The 13,177-nt window shown below is 37.2% G+C and overlaps 1 protein-coding gene across 9 annotated transcripts in view; it reads right to left on the bottom strand.

Annotated features, from left to right (window-relative positions):
- Positions 1-13,177, bottom strand: part of EPHA7 (EPH receptor A7) — a 276,731-nt gene that overhangs the window by 23,495 nt on the left and 240,059 nt on the right. For 4 of the 9 annotated variants that reach the window (XM_077487229.1, XM_077487230.1, XM_077487231.1 and 1 more), the window contains exons 11-15: positions 11,378-11,563; positions 10,916-10,977; positions 7,459-7,569; positions 4,507-4,617; positions 4,099-4,308 (exon numbers count right to left, since the gene is read on the bottom strand). In XM_077487229.1, the coding sequence (XP_077343355.1) occupies positions 4,099-4,308; positions 4,507-4,617; positions 7,459-7,569; positions 10,916-10,977; positions 11,378-11,563 (680 nt within the window). The remainder of the gene's footprint in view (positions 1-4,098; positions 4,309-4,506; positions 4,618-7,458; positions 7,570-10,915; positions 10,978-11,377; positions 11,564-13,177) is intronic. The other 5 variants (XM_077487234.1, XM_077487235.1, XM_077487236.1 and 2 more) reach the window with 2 other exon arrangements.

The following is a 13,177-nucleotide window of genomic DNA, read 5'->3' as shown; positions in this document are numbered from 1 at the left end:
CCTGCTGGGTGAATAAAAAAAAAAGACTCATCTATGGGCTGTATATGTAGGCTCAATTGTTTTACATATATCTAATATCTGTTTGTAACCTATCTAGCAAATGTGACATTATCAAGCAGAGGATAAAAAAATATGCCCTTAGGCCTCTGGGTGTTCATGTGCAGCTTCACAAGGCAGCCACTGTAAATTAAAATTGCTGTAGTAGGCACAAGAACTACAGTGATAGCTACTAGATTGACTCTCATGCTGCCCTGCTGCTTTTAAGTCACTAGTGTCATTTAGAGAACACTTTGCATTTTCTCAATGACATGGGACCCAGAAGCTAGTGTCACTGTAGTAGCGGTGCCTACTACAGTGATTTCCAGCTTCTCCAGGAATGGGCAACGTATGAAACATACACACATATATTGGTCCAAACTGTACCAATGTGACTATGCAAAAATATCCATGCCTGGAATTCAGCTTTAACCTACAGAGCGGACACTTCGACTGAGATAAATATGAGGGCTGTCATTGATGCTCTTTTGGGGAATACTTGTTGTCTGTCTGTCTCCAGCTTCAGTAGTTTCTGAGTCTCTAATCAGAACAAGTATGTAGATTAGTAAGTCAGAACTCCTAATATGTATAATTGTGCTAGGTCTGTGCTTCAGAGATTATCAACATGAAAGTGAGACATTTGCAGAAGAGGTCAACAATGGTAACTTCAGCACTGTCTTTGCACATGTTTTTCTTAAGGCAATGTGTTCATGTAAACTGAATAGAAACATGTTTTGGCATTTGCAGTACAATAAAAACTATGAACTTACAGTGCAAAGGTGCACAAGAGTCTGGCCCTAAAAGTGGAACTTCACCCAATATAACAACCTTTGGTACTTTGGTTTCTCCCCCCTTGCTACAAGGAAGCACATTAATCTTTTCTAGGTTAGGTGAAAATGACAAAGGCCCTCTGCTGCTTCCCAGGATTGCCATGTTACACATCCCAGGAGGCAATGTTCTCCTGATGGCACATGAAAAGATAAAACACCTGGTGCATGTGCACAGAAGCTGTGGGCCAGTACAATGCCCAGTTCATGCTCAGTTTCCCATTACCAAACCGGGTGAATAAAAGCTGAGAACTATTTTTCTCCAACCTCCACAAGGAGCACTAAGAGGACACATCAGGGATCTATTTAGATCTCTGATGTCTCCACAAAACAAACCTGTCCCTCATTTAAAGTGATAAGATTACCTAACGGTCATATGATCACTTAGGTAACCTTATCACCTAAGATTATGGACCTACAGAGAGCCATAAGCCTCTCTGATGAGGTCCCACAAATTCTGTCACATAGGAACTAATCATTCCTCATGTGACAGTAAAAATAAATATTTTTAAAAAGGTAAAAATAGGAAAAATAGGTAAATGATGCCTTTCATGGATGATATCATACAAATTAGGCTAATTTCTCTCTCGTCAGCAGGATGAGCATGATGTTGCTCTCTCGCGTTCTGACACATTTTTTTGGTAGTTTGGGTGCAATGTCTTACTGCCGAAGGGAATAACACATGAAAAGCATGTGAGCGTTAACTCTGCTTTTCACAGCAATCCTACCCGAATTTGAAGTTTGAAATTAGTCTTACAGTATAGCAGAACCAAAATCAACATGTTTTGATGGTAGCCCTCGTTGCTGCTGTGTTTCCTTACATTATAAGCAGAGTGTTTCCCAAGACTCTGCTAATTATTGAATGGCTGTGATTGTCAGGCTACTTACCACAGCCATTCATAAAAAATGGGGGCACCCAACCATCACCAACACTGCCCATTGTCTGCCTCCTGCTGTTCTCCTCTAATTTCCACTACTACAGCTACACCGGAATCCTACTTCATTATTTCTTCACAGACATTCTTTTTAGAATGCCTAGTATGGAAACTGGTAAACATGGATCTTATATTCAGCAATCTCCTTCATGTTCCAATTGAACATGTGATTTCTAAATACTAAGCATTTCCTAATTAAGAGCTGTGTTACAGAGGACCATATATGTGTGCTTAATCTCTTTCTTTGGCTCCAAGGAGAAATTTTAAACGTCTGTTTAGTCTCCTGATATTTCCACAAAGATCATAACACACAGCAAACAGGTGTTTATGGGCCCTTATGGGCTTCATTCGAATAATACGCAGGAAGCAGTAAGGTCCCCTTGACATACTGTATGTCCAGCGTTTTGTAGTATGTTACCATACATACACTAAAGAGACGCTGTGATTTTGCCCATTCAAGTGACATTGTTCTGAAATGCCTTCCCCCTCAGACTCATGAGTACTCACCTCTCAAGCAATCCACCACTTCTGCCTCTGTCTTAGCCAGTGCAACATAACCAGTGCTTCTGTGTATGGGGGGAACTATTTGACTCAAGCCTAATGGCCAATTGCTAGGCTTGAGTCAAATAATATCCCCAGTTCTGCATATTCTGATTACTTCTGCAGTGGATGAAAAAACAGCAGGGAAACTGAGTTTTATTATGCCAGGGGGGCATTTCATATACACGGTCACTTTGCCCTGATGGACAAATGATGCTGGCCATTCATTTGAATGGAGTGATACCAAACCATAATGCATGCAAAAGTCACACATGATTTTTTTACTACACCACACCAGTTGTGATGTACTAAAATGCACATGATTTGAAGTGGGATAGCAGTATGCATTGAGCATGTCCTTAAAAATGGATGCCACTAAAGCGCAAAAATTGTGGATTGTGCATTACCACAACACATACAGTAGATGTAACACCAAGCTTTAAGGCTTAAGCATAACTTTGAGTTTCACTATTTTGTAAATAGGCACAGTTTAAAGTTACAAATATTTGTTATTTATTAAATAAATACAGTTTTATCTTTTAGATTTAGTAGGGACCTTGGAAGTTATCTTGCGCTAAAGATTTTATGCGCACCTTTAAAAAATCAACAGCACCATCTTTTATTTCTACAGGTACTGTGCTTTCAGAAAACCTGTGATTTATAAGGTATTTTACAAACCTTTACAGCTGTGAAAGAAAAATAGTAAATAGCAAAAAATAAATAAAACATGGTCTGGTGAAATGAGAAATAATGCAAGGCAACGAAAGAGTTAAGTGGAAACAAATTTATCACGTTCTGTTTGGAATCTGTTTGTAATTTTCACTTGGAAACTGTAGTTTGGGTTTCACATTTTGTGAAGCATTCTTTCTTCAAATATATAGACATCAACTACTGATATGTGAAAGAAATAGGCTAAAGTACAACCATGTTTTAACAGGGAACCAGTGAAGCCACACACCACTGACTTTGTGCTGATCTGTTTATTGTATATCTTACATTCCACATAACTCCATCTTCTGATGTGTTCACTCATAAAAGCTTACAGTGCTTCTAAAGGCAAGACATTTTTTTACGTTACTGCATTTCGGTAAAAAATGTCCCACTGGTTATATTGCTCCCTCATCTCCCTAAATATTTACCCGAGTCCTATCTCAATCCAGGGCTGTGCCCAATTGCAGCAGCACTACTTTTTCTTCCTTTCCTTTTGGAAATCACTTTTATCCCAGACACAAACTCATTTGTGAAGCAACTAAAGTGAATTTTAAGTAACACAATTTTAAGTGATTAAATACATAAGTATTCACTGTTTTAACGACCAAAGGCTTTCTAATTCTGGTGAGTCAGCCTTGTATTGGCACTTATGTTGAAGAACGTTATGTTGTATATTAGGCTGCATTATGTTAAGGCATCTTTTTGATTTTAAACGGGCTGTCACAAGCAAAATTGACTTTATTTCAAGAATGCACAACATGGCATAGTAGTGTACTGCAACTTTCTGCTTTTCGGGTACACTGCTTTAGTGTGTTGGGATGCCATTAATTTTGACCACACAGCAAAAATGTTAAACAGCCCTAAAGGTAATTAAGAAAGCAGTAAAGTGATCGTCTTGATTGGTATGTATCACACGAATGGTTGTCCAAAATTTGAAATCTTTCACCAGGTAATACATTAAACATATACATTTTAACATAGTATTAAGCAGTTTGCATGGGGTTTCACTTTAATGGCAAACATGAAATGAAAATGAAAAGTAAAATTACTGTTGTTGTGTATACTGCATCTGCATCATCATCTATGACTCGAGATAATCCAAAGTCAGACACTTTGCAGACAAGGTTACTGTTGACCAGAATGTTTCGTGCAGCAAGATCGCGATGTACATATCCCATGTCAGCCAAATATCTCATTCCAGCTGCTATCCCTCTCAGCATCCCCACCAACTGGATAACAGTGAACTGTCCATCATGCTTCTGTAAAAAAAGAAAATATCTCAGTCAAGCTTTGAATCTACATATCCCATTGCTGTATCAGTATCAGAAAACAAGTGCTACCCACTGATGTTGAACCGCAGATGGATGTTTGATCAGAGTGTAATTGTTTTAAAATGAATGGCAATTATGAATATTATGGATGGCTGAGCTGCTTTGAATGGCTGAATGTGTATTTACCTGGGCATTTGATCCCGGGTTGTTAAGTGTTTGGACTTTTACAAAGGGCATTGTCTGAGTAGATCCTGTACGTTTACTTTTGGGAGGTGAAGTAAACATTTCCAAAGATTTCTGAAGTGGAAAATGATCAGAGCTTAGTTTGATATAAAGGTAATGAAAAGTTATTGGTACAATTCTTTGAAATTATTATAAATGTGCACTTTCTCCTTGATACTATACTTTGCCACAAACTAACCTCCACATAGCAGCTGTAAGACTATTCTTTGCAGTGTGAAAATAAGTTAAAAGTGTATCTAAACCCAAGAACAAAACAGTTTTGTATTTCAGCTTACCAGTCCTTAGATGAGGTAGCTGCATTAGTATTAGTATTTTCCTTTAGCTTCGCCTGGTGATCCTGTTAGTAACACATTTACTGTCCTAGTGTGACGCTCACTGTACCTTATCTATGAAGGTGCAGTGATGGTCAGGAAGTGTTCGGACTATAGGACACCTCCCCCTACTCACCATTATAGAAGGGGGTATTCTGTAGTTCACAAAGAGACCTCAGCTTATAATGTTTAAGATTTCAGTGAAGCATTCTCAACTTCTTACAGGAAGATAAGAGACTACTAGACTTCTGACAGAATCAATATTTTTTTTCACACTGATTGAACAGATACTGTGGGGTTGATTAACTAAGAGCAAATAGACTGCGCATTTTGCAAAGTGCACTTGCACACTGCAAAAGAAGTTGCTCCAGAGATTAGTAAATGAGCAGAAGCTCTGCTGCCCTTCCATCATTTAATCATGTGCAAGCAAAAATGCTATTTCAATTTTCCTTACACGTGATATTGTATTCTTTGCGAAGTGAAGCTTTACCTCACTTACGAGCTCTGTAAAGTGTACAGTCTACTTGTCTTTAGTAAATCAACCCCTGTAAATCACAGCTTTTTCAATTGATAGGGATATAATTAGAGACGTTCTTTCTTAGGGTTTACATACACTTTTATTGTCAGGTGAAGCGAAGCATAATAATAAATACACTAGGATTTTAAGATACCCATAGCAGCCACATGATTTTAACCTTGGGAAGTCTCTGGGGAGCTTTAGATCTCTAAAGAGTCATGATTGATGGATCTTGGGCCATATCAGATAAGGAATTCAGCCACTGGTATCACCAGCATTAAAATCACTCAGATAAAGGAATTATTTCCCAGAATAAAACTGCTCCCTTCCTGACCCAAAATACTAGAAAATATTATTTGCTGGTGAAGGAGCAGCTAGAGAAAAACATCTCACTGGCCCAGCTACAGAGAGAGCGAATTCATAGAAAAAGGTAGGTTGTCTGTTAGCAATTCTGTTGCCAGTGAGTTGTTGTTAGCATCAGGATCACTCGTCTATGTGACCCTGTGTTTTTAGATAGTTGTGATTCCTCTGGGATACAGCTTGTGCTGCCGGGTTTCTTTAAACTACACAAACACTGAAGAAGTTACACCATAATTTCCAAATCATTGCGGAATCTAGTTCTGATCCATGTTGTGGTTGCTGCATTAGAGCGGGCAACAGCACACTGCCCTCTCCCATTGCTGTTTAACCATGCTGCTCATTAAGAGACACATTTTTAATCAGGTGTGATTGACAGCATTCGACTCTGGGAGAAGGCATGCGTTGGACATGAGCATCATCATTCACCACATCAGAGGGACAGGAGCCTGTCAGTGCAAGATTTCTGTGTATGTGTCCATAGGGAACACATACATAGGATTGTCAGCAGGCAGAGGCAGAAAAGCATAGCTGCACCATTTAGTTGTTGGAGGCACAATCTATGTGTTCAGAATAATAAGTATAACCAGTACTCGCTTCCAAGTCACATACAATACTTTATTTTAATTCAGAATAAAGTATAGCATGATCTCTCACACGCTCGCACGTTTCTGCCTTATGCAGGCCTTAATCATAGCTCCGGGAGGTCGTAGTAACATCCAATTAAAAACCCTCTCACCAATCTACATCTGCCTTAACTGGTGCAGAATGAATCAATTACCACCCACATGCAGACATAAATTAATCAGTAGGGGGATACAGACATAAGATATCCAAATCATTTAAAACTATTTTCTACTTGGATACGAAGTATAACATTAAAACAAATCAAACTAAATTGGACAGAATTAACTAAACAAAGAATATTCCTAATACGAACATTTCAGAGGCTTGGTGGATAGAACCCAAAGTGGATAGAACCCATATACTCGCTGTTTTAAAAGCAGTACTATAATTAGGGCTTGCATAGGGCATAAACTTGTAGATGTGTGGGAAATCCTTGTGGGAGGTCATGCTGTATTTTATCCTGGATTAAAAGAAAGTATTGAATGTGACTCAGAACTGGGTGCCGGTTATAATCATCCTGATGGAACAACATCCTTACACAAGCTGGAGTTTGTTTCAGGTGAGTGGCAGCTTGCTGTTATCTGGTGCAATCTATGTGCTCACAGCACACAGAGGAGATAATTAGTTTTATTCTGTAGTCCCCCCCAAGCCCCACCCCCTCCCCTGGAACACGTCCGCTTGGAGTTGATCTAAAAACCAGTAGAAACACAATAAATGTGATTATACAATGTAGGCATTGATTAGAGTGGGACAATGTGTCCCATGCTCTTGGTCCTCTAGGATATTCCATAATGATTTAAACTCTATAGTTGAACTTCTTTAAGCAATATAAGGAGAGAGGGCTGTGTGGCTGTTGAGCAATGAAATGCTCGATAGCTACCTGATGTTTACAGTAACTGCATGCAGGACACTCACAATTTAGAGAATGGAAGCCCTAAGCAGTAATTCCTGTATCATCCCTTATAAATATATTTAGATTATAACAAAATCCTTAACATTTACACATGAAACAATAAAAAAAAAATGTGATTTATGAATAATATGGATGGCTGTGCTGCTTTGAATGGCTGAATGTGTATTTACCTGGGCATTTGATCCCGGGGTGTTTAGTGTTTGGACTTTTACAAAGGGCATTGTCTGAGTAGATCCTGTACGTTTACTTTTAGGAGCTGAAGTAAACATTTCCAAAGATTTCTGAAGCAGAAAATGATCAGAACTTAGTTTGATATATATATATATATATATATATATATATATATATATATATATATATATATATATATATATATGCAATAACAACTTGATACAATACACTGCAATGAATATAAAAGTGCACTTTCTGGTATTTCCCTTTGCCAAAAATGAACCCCTATAAGAGTTGTAAGGGTATTTTGTGTAGTGCTGAAAATATGGTGCTGGGATACTAAGATTGGAAAATACTCACAACCGCTAGATTAATTTCATCTTAGCGTACCAATACTGGCAATATTGACCAACTATAGTGAAGTCTGTGGAAACTTTTAGACCTCTGCAGAGACTTCTGGCTGATAGATGTTTAAAAATATGAACCACATTTCACAGGTACCTTGATCATGGTGTGCAGCTTTCAGGTGTTCATAAATGTACACAACTCTTTCGTTTTCAAGTTAGGTAGAGAACTTAATGGGTTTTGTTTCCTTGCACCTCCCAATGATAGTTACAAACTGATTAGATGTTTGCCATTTTCTCTGTTTGGAACTTGTAAAGCAGTTCTACACTTTTAAAGTGATGCACTCTCTATGGATCATTGATTTATATGTCTTTATGTCAGAACACCTACATAGATCAAAGCAAGAAACCTAATTCCAGTGAAACATTAAAGTGGAAGTAAACTCCCCTATTGTTTTCAGCCAAGGAAGCTGCCATCTTTGCCTCTGTTTAATCTTCAACTGCTATGATGCTGCACATGTGATTCGTTATGACACCAGCCATTGGATGGTTTGATAGTATGGCTGAGAGCACAGCAAATGTGCAGTTAGCATTCCTGGCATGCCTCTTTTTTTTTTTTTTTTAACTGTTTAAATCCATGGGTTTACTTCCACTTTAAATAATGTGTAATATCTAATGACGTTTGCAAGTATGTTATTTTAAAAAGTATGCTAGAAAAAAAGTTGAAGTTAAAGTCGATCTCCTTCCATTTCTTATTTCCATTAATCTAGTCATATACACAATGACTACCGCTGACTAATATTGGCAGACTAACTGAAATTTGTAAACATTTTCAAGCAGAAAAATCACACCCTTTATTAAATAGTTACATAGCTGACCCATGAAACAACACTAAATCTCTAGATGGAAATGTTAGACTGGTAAAATTGCCAATACATTTACATTGAAAGTAAAGCATTCTTTAAATGAACTTGCATCCAATGTTTTAGTATTCTGTTACTCCAATTTTCATTTTGTAAGTTTTATTAAACTTGTCACAACAAAGCAAGTGAGAATCCAGCAATAACAAAATTATCATGTCAGCGTGACTGAACACATTTTCCCAGTTATACTTTCTGAATAAACACTTAAGATGCAGAAAACTATGTTGTTTTCAAGTTATGTTATTTAAGCAGTTTGAATTCACTGACTGGACATTTGTTTGAAACTAACAAATAATTGGAACACTTCCTTCTGTAGCTCTGGATGTTTTAAGAGCAATGTCTAGCTATGATGAGTCATTAAACCTCACAGGAGTTTTATCAATTAAGTGTGGGAAGATGTCTGCAGGTAAAATATGGCAGTTATGGATGTGATGCAGCCCTTGGCTCAACAAAAAGCAGATAGGGCTACACATGACCAATTAAGGGTGAATATATAAAACAGACTCATAAAAAGTATTAGTGTTAATGGACTGATTATAAGACTAGGTTCTCAAACCTTGCTTGTGGTTTCCAACAATGTTTCAATCAAGATGTAAGGAAACATTTCAAAAGACTTACAAAGGAATGAGCAAGCAGCACAATTATTTTGCAGTGCAATGTTGCTATGTGGCCCTACATACTCCTGATAATAGTTTAAAGTAATCCTGCCATGACAGAAGTACAGGGACTGCCACTGCTGACCTTTTTCTGAAAATGCTGGTTGCCTTGCTGTTACACTGATCTACTACTGGCTTTAGTACTGTAAATCACTAATCTGAATCAAGCATGCAGTCAGAGAAAAGTCAGAAGTCCTTAGCTGCATTCTTGTTCTAGGTAACCAATTCAAAACACTGAAGTCAGGGATACATCATGACAGCCAGGCAAATTGCATTTTCATCAGCAGTGGTCAGCAATGGCAGCCTGCACATTTCTCTTGAGCAAAGTTTCCAACAGGGCTTTCAAATGGGGGCCTAACTTACGGACTACAGAGCTGTGAGGAAATGGACATCTCTGTATAAGGCTATTCTGAATGTGCAAAATAAAAAAAATTACTGTGTTCCCTGTTATTTCGTTCCTGTACTTACAACTGCTACCTCCCAAAAAAAGGAAGGCATGTGGGGTAGAAGAGAATGAATTAATACATGTGTTGTAATTTTTAGTATTCAGTCAAAAAGCCCAGAGCACAATCAACCCAAATCTGCTTCCACATTTTATCTTAGAGTGTAGTATCTTACAGTATTGTAATCCATTGCCTTCCAGAGATCTCAAATAGCTCTTTTCTACTTTAAAGTCATACTCTACCTTTCTGGCAATTATAATTTTAGAATGACAAGGCAAGAAAATAATCAACTTTGTAAATGATTTAAATCTGCTAATTTAAATTGTTTAAACTTTGCTTTTTGTTATGAATGAGTCTATGCAGTCATTATGCAGATAATCATAAATAATTATAGACAGCTGTGTCTTATTTACAGAGAACAATTTTGAATACTACTGGACAAAATTAACATTTCAAACCCCCTTAAGGGCATAACAGAATGAGAATGTTAGTAACAGCATTTATAAACTTGATGATTTTATGCCCTTGGTTGTTCAAAGTTTGTTAGAAAAGTAGAGTAATGCCTTAAATTACTTGTAAAAATAATTACTTTGTAAAAACTGTGCTGTACTAAAAGAAGACCAGGATGCAAAAGCTATTTTCTATATGTTTGTAATAACAGTTTCATACTGTATTTAAAAAAATGGGGAGGGGGGGGGGGATAAACAGCACACAGCTGATCTATGGAGCACCGTTGTTTTATTCTAAATATACCCAAAAATGTATACGAATATAACAGTATACAACTATAACTATCTTAACATAAGTAAAACTTCTATTAAGTATACCCATCCAAGCAATGGCTATATCAGGAAGAGTAAAACATTACTAAGATTTAACAAGGGACTGTCCATTTTCCCTTGCCAGCCATCGAAATAGGACCTTACACCACTAGGCTGCTTCAGACGCCGATGTTTAATTTAAAGGAATGGGTTTCCTATTATACACCGATCAATACGGCTGAAGCAAAGGTAAATGTAAACATATATTCCATGCATATTTATGAAACACTAAACATTCATTCTCAAAATATTATGTGAACAGCACTCACCCTTAAAAATGCATCTAGAGCTCCATTCTCCATGTATTCAATTACAATCATTACCGGCTTTCCTAAAAACATGAAAAGTTAAATGTTTGTGCAACCGTCACCAAACCAAAACGACACAAGTTTTGATAAGAAACATCTTTCTGGACTTGGAAGTTTCCATTTAGAGAGTAGCAGAAATGGTAACAAGATAGGCAGTTTTAAACAGGGCAGAGCAAGGTAATAATTTGAACATATAAATAATCAGAGTAGACATAAACTGGTGATAGCACAATGAAATGCACTTTCTTTCTATGTGAAGAATATATTGCAAACATGGTTAAAGTCAATTCAAGAGAAAGACTACTTTTGTTTAGTAATTTCAATAATATCCATTTGTACATGACAAATATTTACAGCAAGACTGAAAACTTTCTTCTCAAGCGTAACAAAACCTCAAAGCCAAAAAGTGGGAGATTTGCTTACCGCGTGTTACAACTCCTTCCAAATGAACAACATTTGGATGGTCAAACTGGCCCATTATACTCGCTTCACACAAAAAGTCTCTTCTCTGTTTTTCTGTATAGCCAACTTTAAGGGTTTTTATAGCAACAGCTACATCTCTCTTTCCGGGAAGCTTCAGCCGGCCACTGCATACTTCGCCAAATTCTCCTACAGAGAAAAGAAACAAAGAATAAGTAAGCTTAATTTTAAAAAATACAGATTAAGGTTAATGGTCTTCTGATGCAATTGTCTCTAGAGTATATGAGCTTGCATTAAAGCCAAACTCCAGGAATTGTGTTTTTAAAAAATGATTGTGCCCCCTGTGTGGTAAAACAATTGTCTGAAAACACTAATCACCCTCTCTGTGATCCAGTGTATTTTCTGTTTCACTTTTGGGTTGGATGAGACCCAGTATCACTCAACCAATTCCTATGAGCCCAGGCTGTCCTAGACACACTTCTTGCAGATTTGTCAACATGCAGTCTGGGTTCATGGAGTGTTGTAAAGAACAACACTCAAATGTCAAAATGTAAACACCATTTTTTGCAGCAGAGGACCACCCACCACAAAGTACCCACTCCCCACATGACAAACTAGAAGAAGCCTGGATTAATATATGTAGGCTGAATTGTTTTTAATGTATTTTGGTGTTGGGGGTAGTGGGCTTTAACAAAAAAGGGCAATATTCACTTAGCTTAGTGAAAAAAGTAAATGAATGCTTACTTTGCCAATCATGTGCAATTCTAAAAAGTAAATCATCCGCTATGTATCTGTATCACTTTGCTTTGGTCACATAAGCCTCCCCGCATGATGTATAAATTTGCTATCCAAGCACAGAAAAACGTGCATGCAGATATCAATCATCCCAAGTCAGAAGGGAAAAGTTGGGGTGATGCATAATTGTTCAGCAATGATTTGGAAAATGAGGCAATATTACATCCTTTATTATGTTGGAAGGCAAAGGGTGGCTAGGGGTTAGAGTCATTAAGGGCTCCATGCTAAAGCACATTCATTACCTATGTGAAATTACCACACGATCCAGTGTTTAAACATACCCTACGTAGGGACCCTGACTGTGTCAGGGAAAAAAGTGATCAGGTTACTGCAGCATCAAAGTCCCCAAACACCCAAATTTCCATTAGTTTCAAGGTGGTGCAGCTTGACACAAAGCTAATACTTCTCTGAATGCTTGTGTGTATTGAGCTATTCCTCTCAGTACAGCCTTTCTAGCTTAAGCTTTAGGAACACCAGCTTAATAATCACACAATCCCTAGTTATCAAAAAGTAATTTTTCTGTGAATATTATCTAGATATTGGCATATTTCTTTGATAAAAAATATCATAACTTTGTGAAATCAGATATTTTTCTAGCAAATGCTATATATGAAACAAATCAGGTGTAATATGTACTATAAGTTCTGTGGTAGGCTATATGTAAACAGCTGTAGCCAATATGTGTATTGTAATACAGTTTTATAGAACCCACAAAAGACCTAAGTGATGTATAAAATTATATTTTACTCTCTAACATATTGTATAAATAATTAAGTTAAATTCCAATATGGTAAATAAGCACCGCAACCTTCTTCTAATGCAAAAATAGGCATCATCCATGAAAGAACCACAATAAACAAGATTTACTGCCTTACCTTTAGTACTCATAAATTTTTACTGAGGAATAAAATAAAAATGCACTTGATTTTTGGTGCACCAGCAAGGTTCTGTTTGTGAAAGCTGTGTATGTTATTTGAGGTTTACCTCACGGAGCCATCAGACTGAAGC

This window comes from Lithobates pipiens, unplaced genomic scaffold (assembly GCF_037356315.1).
Source record: "Lithobates pipiens isolate NorthernLeopardFrog02 unplaced genomic scaffold, aLitPip1_a1.2 Scaffold_18, whole genome shotgun sequence".
Classification (NCBI taxonomy): domain Eukaryota; kingdom Metazoa; phylum Chordata; class Amphibia; order Anura; family Ranidae; genus Lithobates; species Lithobates pipiens.
This window is presented reverse-complemented; position numbering and strand designations above follow the sequence as displayed.